The sequence below is a fragment of the Ammodytes marinus genome, assembly GCF_949987685.1.
Source record: "Ammodytes marinus genome assembly, chromosome: 15".
Classification (NCBI taxonomy): domain Eukaryota; kingdom Metazoa; phylum Chordata; class Actinopteri; order Uranoscopiformes; family Ammodytidae; genus Ammodytes; species Ammodytes marinus.
In genome coordinates, this window is record NC_137219.1 from 16,947,194 (window position 1) to 16,960,675 (window position 13,482).

The 13,482-nt window shown below is 43.4% G+C and overlaps 1 protein-coding gene across 1 annotated transcript in view; it reads right to left on the minus strand.

The window, feature by feature from the left end:
* The window catches only part of LOC307261931 (pleckstrin homology domain-containing family G member 3-like), a 40,072-nt gene that overhangs the window by 12,284 nt on the left and 14,306 nt on the right, over positions 1–13,482 (minus strand). The window contains exons 4-9 of the mRNA XM_080042619.1: positions 5,965–6,512; positions 2,871–2,971; positions 1,162–1,231; positions 1,000–1,046; positions 757–907; positions 294–425 (exon numbers count right to left, since the gene is read on the minus strand). Coding sequence (XP_079898745.1) covers positions 294–425; positions 757–907; positions 1,000–1,046; positions 1,162–1,231; positions 2,871–2,971; positions 5,965–6,512 — 1,049 coding nt within the window. The remainder of the gene's footprint in view (positions 1–293; positions 426–756; positions 908–999; positions 1,047–1,161; positions 1,232–2,870; positions 2,972–5,964; positions 6,513–13,482) is intronic.

A 13,482-nucleotide genomic window follows, 5' to 3' on the forward strand; every position in this document is an offset into this window, starting at 1 on the left:
GAAAAAAGCACAGGTTAAGGTCAACTTGTGAAGGTTCATGGATTTGACCTGCTAGACGTACTTGGAGATTTGTTTTGGTTGAATTCACAAAAAGTTGCCTTTCTGAGAAAAGCAAATGTGTGGAATAAATCGATTAAAGAAAAATAACCACAGAGGAGCAGAAAGAGAGTTACAGTAGCACTGCACAACTGATGTACATGAGAAAATCAAAAAGTCTGTACTGCTCTCTGCATGTAAGAACTTGCGTGCCAATGACACAAATACACCTTTTCATGAAGGTAAATTCATCTGACCTGCACTCTGACAGCATGTTCGTGTTTCCTCTTCATATCGTTGATGTACCAGGCCACTCCGGTCATGGTGTCTATGGCCTCCTGGATGACCTCATCGCCCTCTTCATCTGGGTCAAAGTGCTTTGCAATTTCCTTTAAAAAAAGAGAACAGGGTCACACCCACGGGGAACAACTTAAAAACCTTACCCGAAAAAAACAACAAATAAAAATAATGTGTGTCCAAATGATTCTGTTATTGTTGCTTTAACCTTAAGAAATAGTACATAGCTTTAGTCTATAGGTCCTTAATGATTAATCAAATCAATTAAATTGACAAGAGAAAAAGTGTTCACCAGCCACAGGCAATGTGCAGTTAAGAACTACTTGTTCATAGATTTTTTTTTTTTTTTAAGAACACAACCTTAGCTCTAGCACAGCATGCAGGCTGCATTTTGAAGAAAAGTTGTGTTGAAACCAAATGTACCTGAAGCAGCAGGTGATACTTGAGGATCCTCTGGACCGGCTTCAACAGATAGGAGCCCAAAGGGAGGGAGCGCTTCAGAGCCGCCTGACGATCCCTGAAGAACTTGGCCAACGTTTTACTCCTCATGCAGTCGGTCAGCGCTGCCACAGAGCTGAAGGAAAAGCAGAGTGTTTAAATTACCAATGGCAAAATGTTGTGACTCTTACTTACAGAGTATAAAAGAATATTTTTGGGGATTCTTACTTGGGGTAGTTGGTGCAATACTGAGTGTATATTTCAAAGTATTCACTCTGAGGAGACAGAAGTTAGAAAAAATATATAAATATTTGTATTCAATTTGAAAAAAAAATTACATGTGGAACTGATATAACTGTAAATCAGTAAGATGATGACAGTTCAACCCACTTTATCTACAAAGCATCGAGCGATAGCCACAGGGTCGTTCTCACACATGTCCAAGGACTGAAGCAGTTCGCTGAAACAACAACAGAGAGAGGGAGAGAGAGTGTTAGAGGACACACTGCCATAATGTCTTTGAATGGGAAAGAATATAAAACCAGACATTAGCCACAAAGGAAGTAAGAAAACAAACAAAGTAATATCGATGAGTGGCAAAGTCCAAAAGAAAAAAAAACAAGATAAATACTTTTTCTGTGTCTTCTGTTTCGGCCTTGATTAGATTAGATTTGAGCCTGTACAATGGTCACTAGAGGGCAGCATACACCGAATATTTACACAGTTTTTTCTCAGAGCTTTGGAGAGCAGAACCATAGGTTTGTAAGGTGTTTTAATGCTTTACACGGGGACGCATCACCTCAATTAAATGTGCAGACTGTAAATTAGATACAAGTGGGAAGGGTCACTGTGGAAAAACACAACTGTTACAGAAAGTAACTCAAACGCCGCAAGCAATCTGCACGAAAGCTGTTCAGTTGACATAGAACGGCAAAGACCATTCATCAAACAGCAATCCATAGATAACATCAAAGACTGTGTAGCTTTAATCGTACAATAAGAAAAATGGTTGCATCAAGATATGTTCCAAACAAAAAGTCAATATTTATTCAGACCGAGTGATTGCTTTGTCAATGATATGAAAGGTTGTACGTTAAGTCAATTAATCAATGACTGTGCCAGTCAAATATGAGTACATGTCACACTAGGAAAATAGAGAACCCAAGGGTTTGAATAACAGAAAAATAAGTAATTATTACCGAGTGAAGTCGCCTTGGGCTTTTTATTTTAAGAATTTCCCCAAAGAGAAAAAGTTAAAAAAGACCAGTCTCTCCACACCATCATGCTAAAAAAATTGGCACAACTCACAACACAACTGATGTATAACAAATGAATAACACGTGGCACCTGTTCACACACTGACACAAGCTTTTCCTCCACCTAAACAACGCTGTGATGAAAGACAGTAGTACTCTATCTTCATCGCTAACTTAAGGAAAACACAGCCTCCTGCTGTAGTTTGAGATGGGGAAAAAGGTCAATGCATGGCCTTCCTTTGGAACCAAATAAATGTCAAAAACCCTTTTCTTGTATAGCTGGTTCGGATTTCATTAGAAAGCAATAAGAATCAAATCATTCCCTTTTGTGGTTGGGAGCTGTACGATTGGCCTTGGTATTACCGGGGGAGGCTCCTCGCTGCAAGACGGGAGAGGAATGTTAATGTGTGTTTTGGCACGCGGTGTGGTCAGCACAGAGCTGACATGATGAAATGTAAAGCTAGCTGCACCACCGTTTCCCTGGCTTTCAGACGTTTAAAAAAAATAAAAAATAAAAAAGTTTGCTGGAGAGTGTGCTGCTCTTTTGTTTATCCTTCACTGCATCTGTTTTGTGTCAGGGAAAATAAATATCAGCGGCGAGGGGAAATAAAAATAAATCAAGCTCTCGTGCATTCTTAACATTGCTCAGTCTTACATTTTGTGTGAAAGTGTATGAAAACTTTTCTCAATTAAAAAAAGGAGGTGTACACAAATGCAGTTATTTAGATGGTCAGTCTCTTGTGCTTTGCCAAGCTGCCATGGGCTAGGGTTAGGGATATACTTGCGGATATACTTGTTCTGCATGCCTGTTAAGTGTGTTTGTCTGGGGGGTGAGGGACTTACCTGTTGAACTCGTAGATGTCCTCTATGTTCCCAAACAGGGCACACACTTGCTCCGGCCGAATGGGAAGGTTATTCATATCGATAATGTAAGCCAAGTAGTCCTGGAAAAACAGAATGGATGGAGTTATATACATAAATATTTGGTGACATGTTAAGTCAGGCGTCATACAGGCACTTCCAAATTATTACCAGCAAATGGAGCATGTAAATATAGAAAAACGGTGTTCTACTTATGTCCCTCTATGAATCATATATCATGTTTGTTTTGGTTTCCTCTTAAAGCTTGATCATTACAGTTATTCACATACGATTGATGTGATATTTAAAAAGCAGCCTTTTAAGGATGTGTTCCATTGCCTAGAAGAAGTCACTGTGACTGTGTGGAAAAGGTCCTGTTGTACCCAGACCATAAACATCAGAACAGCCCCGTTCCACTCCAAGGACCCCGACTCCCCCCGGACCTCAGGAGTCATCAGAAAAGTGGGTAAAAATATCTAAAAGGGCAACGCACCACCAGCAAAATATGCCAACATCTGGAGGATTTCAATTCGAACTCATGTGGCGTGCACACAACTCCGAATGAGTTAGACAAACGTGCACACATGCAGCGACTATATCGAGAGCATGCCAGTAAACAGCTTGTTCACACAGCCAGCCTCCCAGACGATGTGGTACACACACACACACACACACACACACACACACACACACACACACACACACACACACACACACACACACACACACACACACACACACACACACACACACACACACACACACACACACACACACACACACACACACACACACACACACACACACACACACACACACACACACACACACACACACACACACACACACACACACACACACACACACACACACACTTCCGGGCAGCCCAGATTGAGAGTGGAGTCATCACATCGCACCACTGAATGACCTGCGGCCAGTTCATGTATGGAGAATTCCAGTGCAGTCAGCAGGGCGTCTCATATAGTCTCCTATAGAAAAAGTCACCACGTGACCCTTAGCACACCGCTAAAAGGATTTCATGCTGTGTATTTAGTCTCCTCGTGCATAGTCCTACATGCTGTGCTGTATTTTACCAAGTGTCCAACAAGAATTATATATGCTAGATAAAATCTTATTCCAGGTTACTGCTGTATCCCGTACTCAAAAAATGTTGAGTATGATTATTCAGGGTGTGTCCAGGCCAGGTGTTAGAGATGTCTTTACACACAGGAGACCAGCTGGGTCTAACAGCTGTTCTCCAAACTTTTATTTCGTGGACAGACAGTTGAGAGCAAGCGATAGGCTAGATCTAAGAGGCAGAGAGGACATAGCTTCAACAGCTGCTCATGGGCTCAGTGTCAATATCGAGCGGAAGCTTTGAATTCTGTTTGCTAAAGAAACGAGGCCGAAACGAAGGAAGAGTCTCGCATATCTGTGTCACATTCAAGACTTGCTGTGAAATTAAAAATCAATTTCAATGTCAATTTGATGGAAGCCTCGCTCTAGTCATCAAAGGCCAGGGGACACACATCCGTACCAGGCTGTGTTCCCACCACACTAAAGCCTATGGCTAAAAACCCAATCGCTTTCCTTTTATCTGTGTTCCTTCTCCAGTTGGTTTAAAGATGGGAGGTGTTTGTGTTGGCAGAGAGAGCCCGGGAGCTCAGGCTAGACTGGAGCTCGCTGCAGGGCTAGTGTGACCAGACTGGTGCTGCTGTTCCTGTCAACTGAAATAGTTTGAAGTCCTGGAAGTGTTTTGTCGGGAGCGGGTCGTTACTCAAGCTGCGACGAGGTTAGAAGCACTCCCTCCCTCCCTCCCACAGCAACTGCCAGACGCCAGTGCAGTCTGAGGCAAGGTGAGCAGAGGCGCTAGCTGGTTTACTGCCAGTCAGTCTCAGAAAAATGCCTCACGTGTTAAAGACATTACCGTCGGTTCAGTGGAGAGTGTTTGACAGCAGAGGAGCGCTCCTAGGAAGATTGAGGGGCCTGGGAGGGAGCTTTCTTTTTTCTTTTTTTTTTGGTCTGGAAGTAGTTTCCAGACTACAAAAGGTAGAGGATGTGATAAGATGTAAGTGGTCTGCTGAGTGATAAAATCATCCCTGGACCATTTTTCACGCTCAACATCTCTTGACGGTTTTTCTACTATCTTTGACTGAGATCCTAAAGATTTCTGCCATGAAAGACCTGCACTGTGCGTCCCAGTTTAGACTCTGATGTAGTCCATGAACCCAGAACTACAGGCTGTTAACTTTCACTGCACTGTAAATAATCACGGTGGCTTACACACACACACACACACACACACACACACACACACACACACACACACACACACACACACACACACACACACACACACACACACACACACACACACACACACACACACACACACACACACACACACACACACACACACACACACACACACACACACACACACACACACACACACACACACACACACACACACACACACACACACACACACACACACACACACACACACACACACACACACACACACACACACACACACACACACACACACACACACAATGAATAGATCATAAACTGCAACAGGGCATTCAACTCTACAAACTAGAAGTCTCCAAACAAAAGCACACTATAACCAGATGTCAAACACATGCACATTTTTCAGCCGACTGATTTGTTTAGAAAGCAGGAAATCAGACTTGATCCGGCTAATGAAAAGAAAGAGGAAAAAACCCCACTTGCTGTTTCACAGGTACCACACTCATTTTGTGGCCACACAAACACAGAAAGCATTATTTTCTCTCAACAGCCGTTAGGTCCAATTTCCTTATTGTGGCTAGTGGCTCGCCAAATCCACTAAATCCCCTCCAACGAGTTGTGCAGACATGAAGTCATAGCTGCATATTAATCCAAGTCAAACATGTGCTCTAAATACACAAAACACTGGTGATTAACTCTCTAGAAAAATCAAATGCTTGGCTTACAGTGAATACTTGGTCGAAAGGAGGAAAAGCTCCAACTCTAACTGGAAAATTCAATTAAGACTGACGTCGGCAGCTTAACCCTGACGTCCGCTCACCTCTACGATGCTGCGCAGGTCCATGACGTACATGCGCTCCGTCTCAATGATCTCCATGACAACGCGGTCCACGTAGGTCAGCTTGGGGTTGGGCGCCATGGCGTCGGCGACCACGGGCGAGGAGGGGATGTGAGGTATTCCACCAATCAGTTTCCTCTTGTTGTTGTTGCTGCAGCTCCAGCGGCTGCTGATCAGCCTGGCCTCTAGCCGTTCCTTCCAGCGGGCCCTGGAGCCGGTGAGGGGGGGACTCTGCTGCTGCTGCTGCTGCTGCTCTCCGGTGCTCTCGGCTGGGCTCAGCTCCAAGTCGATGTCCTGCTCTGTGTGTGTGGGGGTGGTGGTGGAGGAAGGGAGGGCGGCGGTGCTCCCGAAGAGGCTGCGGCTGTCGCGGGACGAGCCAGAGGACAGCGTGGACACCAGGCTCACTGGACGCTCCCCCTCTCCGTCAGGCGGCTCCTCCGCACACAGCCGGCCGTAGCAGTCCGGGCCTGAGTCGCCGTTGGCCCGCTCATGTTCACTGGTGGAGAGGGGCGAGGACAACTGAGCACATTCTGGGGACAGGTAAAGAGGAGCAGAGACAGAAAGGTGTAGGTGTCAGTTTAACAAGGCAGTAAGATAAGCACACTCACATTTCCATCTCAATTTGACAGAGTTAAGGATACATCACCACAAATAAAACCACCTTTCGAGCCTTAAATGGTGTTTCATATTTCCAAAGATACATTAATGTGTCAGTACAACACAGAGCTATGTTGTGGGTTAGGTTTCACGTTCTAGGGACTTTTCCTCAGATGAATAGAATTGTAGCTCACATTGAACATCCCACTATCCAGAAATCAATAATAGACAGCTCACAGCTCAGAGTTTCTGCTCTCAGACCGAGACACAGCAGGAGTGGTTTACAGTAAAAGGCCTCGCAGAAATCATTACTGACATGGCCTAATTACAACACTGCATATTCGTGTGGAAAACCCAGCCATTTCCTCTTGTTCTCCTGACTGCTGAAGAATGAAACCTTGGAAAAACAGAGAGAGGGGGGGGGGCTGATGAGAAGAGAAAAAAAGCGGGAAGGGGAGCTGAGCTGTGTTTATATGTCTTTTATGGGCTACATTTAAATTGAAGAGAAATAGAATCCATATTGAGTTTCACATCCTTCCTGGCCAAATGGGGGGAATTTCTCCTCACAAACGTTTCCTAAATATATGAAGTCATAGTGATGTGAGAACGGAGGACTGAGTGGCCACTGTGCAGTGAGCTCCATTTCCTTAAATATTTGCAGGGGGCAAAGGGGTCAAACCCATTTTGTCCCAGCTAAAGAAACAAAGGCTTTGTTGTGTAATAAATGGAAATCAATGACGCACCCACCACCGCTGAGCAAAACATTAAATGAAATTACTCAAGTGAGAGTGGATGATATTGCAAAGTGGGGATGGAGGGCAACATTTGGTGCTGATAGTTCACAGATGTAGCATATGTTTTGAGCCTGAAATACACTCTCTTTCACTAGTGTTGACAAGCGTGTAACCTAAATATGTTCATCATTACATGTGTGCATCTTTGGTCAACAGCCCATATCTGATAACACAAACCTGATGTTGTATGGAAAAACTGGAGGAGGCTGCAACAATGCCGATTGACTATAAAAAAAAAGCACACTGACTTCACCTATCTTCCATATGCAGTTTTATAAAGAACACACAACCCTTTATGGCACCCATGGAATATATTATGTTGAAGACAAGTGTTTCACATGAGCACATGGAAAGTGCCTAAAGTTATTGATTTAGGATGTCTTGAGAAAAAAAAAGAAGAGCAACATGCAGATGGATGATGGTGAAGAGAAATTGACACACACACACACACACACACACACACCTCTCTCTTCTGGCATCCTCCAAACTTTCCATGAGTCAGTAGCACTGAGCTCATGAGAATCTAGTTCACGCTGCACAAGTTGCTCCAGCAAACCGTCCCTACGACACAGTTCCCATGAAGAGACCTCAGTGGGAGGGACAGATGAGCTAGTAGCCAGGAGCTGACCGCGAGAGAAAAGGCGGTTTACGCTCTGTGACGAATCACAGGGTGGATGGTGTTTCGTGGGGAGGAGGGGAGGAGGGGAGGGGAGGGGAGGGCACTAGTGGTCGGCTATTACGCTCACTACACCACAACGAATCAGAGCGAGGTATCCGCTTCCTCGGCCGCTGCCGTCTTTACATTTGGTTTTGAGCTCTGTCGTGTCTGGCATGTGAAACTCCCTTCCTCCTTTCTCGTCCTCACAATAATACAGCTGCTTGTGCTTCAGACTGCGGCCAAAGCCAAGTTCACAGTCTCATATATAAAATGCTCAGAAAGCATAACCTGTATCTCCTTAAGCACACCCTAACTAAGTGCCATGGACCCATTTGACTTAGCTGTACTGAACAATTAAAGACAGTGACAGTGTAGGAAGACTATAGGACTTATCTTAATAAGATTCGAGCACACACTTGAGTCCAGCACCAGGTCCACTCCTGCCACAGCTTTGATGGACCTCTTCAGATACTGACTGTACAAGCAGCTGTTATCTGTGGCCGATACCACACACACCACATGTTTAAAGGGGGAAAACAGCGGCCGGTGGACCACTCGCAGGCTTTGTTGACACAGGCCTTGTGGAGGAATGTAAATGATCTAGTCAAACATGCAGGAATATGATAAGCCCAGTGCCAGGTCAAAGTGTTTCCATACTGCCTGCCGCTATGGTCAAAGACGAAGCAAGATCCCAGCGCTTCGTAAAGCATGCGGCTTTTTCCAATACCTACAATGCAGTTGTTCTCAAAATACTAAATAATCAGCACCACCTTTATCATACAGTCAGTTGAAAGCAGAGTGTCTGATCTTGCTTAAAACCACAGAGCCTTTTCAGCATCTGCAAAGATTTATCACTAATCTCTGAGGGATCTGTTGCCACAATGGCAAGGCCATGCCAGTTGCTTGGCTACCCTGTCGCCAAATGTGGAGCACTGTGTCAGTCTCCAAGAGTCCGGTATCAAATTCTGGTTTTAAAAGAATGATCATGACAAAGCATGAGTCGGCTCTTTTTTTACCTAGTATGTTTATTCCTTATACAGTATTTGTGTTCTTTCTTACTGCCGTTTTATATATTTTAATCTGATCGAAGTGCAGCTGTGTAGTGGTTTGTTTGCATTTGTCGGTAGTGCAGTTGGTGATGCCAACGCCGTTAACAACCATTGCCCTGATGGTTAACAATAGAAAATAAAAATCAATATTAATATTTAACTAAATATCTTGACACATTTAAGCAATTATTCCCTTCAGCAGCTGAGCCTGATACAAGATAAGCAATGCTTCCCGACTGCTTTGAGACCAAATTTCTTAACATAAACTCTATTGGTAGGAAAAATTGTTCCTGGAATTCATCCCTTAAACCAAATAGCAACAATGTTTTGGCAATAACTGCAGGGTAAAGGTTTATAAAGAGACAACCACTGTGATAGGCCACTAGCAGTGCACACGTTTGTTTTCTACAAAACTACCAACTGGCTAAAGGCAGTCAACTAACACACACACACACACACACACACACACACACACACACACACACACACACACACACACACACACACACACACACACACACACACACACACACACACACACACACACACACACACACACACACACACACACACACACACACACACACACACACACACACACACACACACACACACACACACACACACACACACACACACACACACACACACACACACACACACACACACACACACACACACACACACACACACAAACACACACACACAAACAGGTTTTTGTTCAATTTGCCTGTCAGCGATAACAGTCACCTTTATTTGTAAGTGACTAGTGTTCTTTAAATGCTTGAAGGAGAAAGATATTTGGAAAATGCACAATATATAGTAACATGATAATAGAAATAGATTTCTCTAGGAAATGTTACCCGTCCAAAGCACAGTGCAAAGGAAAGTTGGTGCGTCACTCTGGTCACTCAAAAGAAATGATTGCTCCATACCTACATACTTTAAGCCAATTTTGAAGTGTAATTTGTAAGCAACACATTTGCACGCACTTACAAATCTCTCAAATGGACTGTGGACAGACCTGTATAATCATAACTTACACAGAATGGTTAAGTATATGATCCAGAAGAAAAATTCAACTTCAGCCAAGTCACTGATTTTTTAAATTCACCCCCACACACACACACACAATTTCATAAAGAATACTACCTCAACAAAACACAACACTCTTTTCTTTCAGTGCAGCAACCTGATAGAGTTGTCAACTTAGACATAACCATTAACCTGGGCAAGGCCAGAGAGATAGTATAGTATTTGGACTACATTTCAGACAGCTTGTTCATTCACCTCAATAACTCACAGGCGGGCAGCTTCTGTTTAGTCTCAACAAAGTCACAAGAAGCAAATCTGTTAGTGTTAGAGACTGTGTGATCCTTAATGGATTACACGATATCAGCTGCTTGTGTGTGAGAACCAGATTACAAATGTTGTTGCTAAAAAAAGAAAGAAATGGTTGGAATTCCAGACAGAAAAAAAAAAACTCTCTAACCCTCCCACATTGTAATTCTTTGAATTCCAGTTTCCTGGCCGTTAAGCCGAGGTTAACATTTACAGACAAAGGTGAGTTGATGCTACAGGCGTGACCTTGCCCTCTCTCTTTTGTTGCTTCCCTCCAATCAAAATCCCCTGGACAGTGCTTCGTACTCTTAATACAACCTGTCACCATATATAAACGCAATAAATAAATATGGAAATAAGGCCAAGGTGTTGTAAAATGATTTTTGCTGCAAGAAAACGGTCCAATAAAAGAGCCTCACAGTCCGGAGAGCTTTAACCAGTGAGTGCTAAGGGGCATGAATGATGAATGGGGTATGACATGCGGATTTAGGGTAAATGCTACAGTCTGTATCATCGCTGATAGCAGACATTCACTCAGCGAGGGGCTCCATGACTAATCAGTCTAGAAGTAGAAAATGTGAAGTGTACACTTTGTTTTCACTCGAGTATGAGCTTATCCTACAGCTAACTATGCAGACATGACGTAAACGTGTCCGCCTCTGACGTCATGGTTCACTTCTTGTTAAAGGACACGCAGACAGTGCTGAATAAGGCGGAGCAAGAGATGAATAGAAACACTAAAATGACTAGCACATGCACCTGGTTATTGCATTCTCTAACAGGCTACAGACTACAGAGATGATCTGTATCTGTGTCTGAGGCTGTTGACGTGTGGGCCACAAAGCATTCCATTATAAAGAATACTCTCCGCACAGCATCTTCTTTTCAAGTCAACGATTCTAGAGAACGCTTGTTGTCAACATCACTTTTTTTGGTCAAAACCAGCTGTGTATTAACACCAGATTTCTTTTCAGTTCACACATAGTACAGAGTCAGACTGGGTGACATAAAAGCGATCTCGTAAACAAGCATTCTCCTGAATTGCTGACTCCACTTTTAATATAAAAACTTGAAAAAAAATAACTTAAAAAGCCACAGCATGCGGCTAAGGCAGTAGTTGTTGGTTGCAGTGACCAGCAATGGTGCGACTGCGATTCCACATACGCTCATGCAAACTGGCTTCGATGCAAATTCTGCACAGGAAAAGCAATGAGTTTCTTTTCACCGACATTTTAAAACTTCCCAGTCCGTCCACATACTTAGCTTATTTAACTTGTGTTTTGCAGTCACAAATGCATGACAGTAAAAAAAAAGGTTATTTGTGTAAAGTGGATTGCATAACACGACTTCTATTCGACTTATGTTATTAGGAAACAAACTAGACACACACAAGGGGTAATAACAACTTCAGTCAAAAAAATTATGGGGCACGACGGAAAATGTTACAAGCGTCAACAACAGATAATAATCCCTGTCAAATTAAGTCAATTATAGGTTTAAGATCTTTCCACAAGAGCAAAACTGTAAATAAATGCAATTATTATTGTAATTACGTACATGCTCAGTCCTCGTATTACCTTAAAGACGGCAGTGATGACAAGGAAGGAAACCTGAAAGAACTAAGAAGTCAAAAGTCCTGGATAGTTTTAAGATCGCCTTCAGCAACTCCCGTGCCCCTGACTTTCAATATGATGAACGCTGAGTGTGTCAGAGAGGACAGGACACACCTTTATGACATTTCAGCTGAACTTACTAGCACCCAAAGTCAAACTTTCAAATGTACATTTGCCTATGCAACTCCCATAATAACCAAGGGTATGTGCAAAAGTTCCTCCCGCGCTATTCTGTCTGGCTTTGTGGCCTTTGGTTTTTCTAACCAAATCAGGGGCCGAAGAAAAAGGAACAACGCGGCCTACATCTATGTTCCGCATGCAAATGCTTATCCCTAAAGCTGCAGGAGGACTGTACACTGAAAATGACACTCTCTCTCTCTCGCCACAGGAAAACAGATAACAGAAGAAACCACATAGCACCTTCACTAAATATTTTATAGATTTCAATTTGCATCAGTGGAGGAGGAATTTTTTTTGGTTGCGAAGAAAACAAACAATATGAGTAAGAGTGACAGCACGATGGACAGAATATCTGTGGAAAAATAGAACAAGCCCCTGCCTGATCTGTTCGTAACACTTCACACTGCCGCTCCTGCTTGATTCATACCTGACTCATGTACAATCAAATAGTGATGAATTTGTAAGGTGAACAATGAATCACATCTGAACTAACATTCCCCTTGGCGCTAGCTTGACCATACCTGCAAGTTCGATGACGACAAAACCGGGAAATATTGGTAATTCTACAGCTCAGTTTCATCACATTATGTCATCAGGGAGGATTGTTCCTTGTTTGCGAGGTGCCTGGCACTATCTTGGCAGCTTCATACATCACTTTTAAATCCCCTTAGGATGAGTATGATCTGAAAACTTTTCTTGCAACATTCCCTTATCTTCCTAAAGCCATAGTTCATCGCACACTTTTACTGTCTTTTCACCTGGTTTTCCTTGTGACTATGTTGGGGAGATTACCACTGCCAATAAAGATAACTTTCTTCTCCCACACTGAAGCATGTAACAACGGAGAACATCCTAGATCCTAATTGGCTGATTAGTATATTCACTCACAAGCACGGAAAACAAAAACTCCCACTTCAGACTTGCTCTTGAGGCGACTGCTAATCTCTGCCAAATCTTTCAGAGCCAAGGGCACAGTGTGTGACCCTGTGTTTCCCTTGAGGGATAAAGAGGGACGGGAATCCCATTTTGTACTACATCTTTATAGAGCCCCTTCCGCCCCTCTCAAGATCCACTCTAAAATTGCATCTTCAACACCCCTCCACAAGCGCTGACACTCATCTCCTCCCCTGGTGGCTATTGGAACACTGGGAGGTTTGCACTTATCCCCTTGGGAAAAAAAACTCCTCCCCACTTGGCAACGGTGAATGGGTGAACCTCAGGAGGCCAGGAGGCACAAGCATGCAGGGTTCCTCAGAGGATTAGGATAG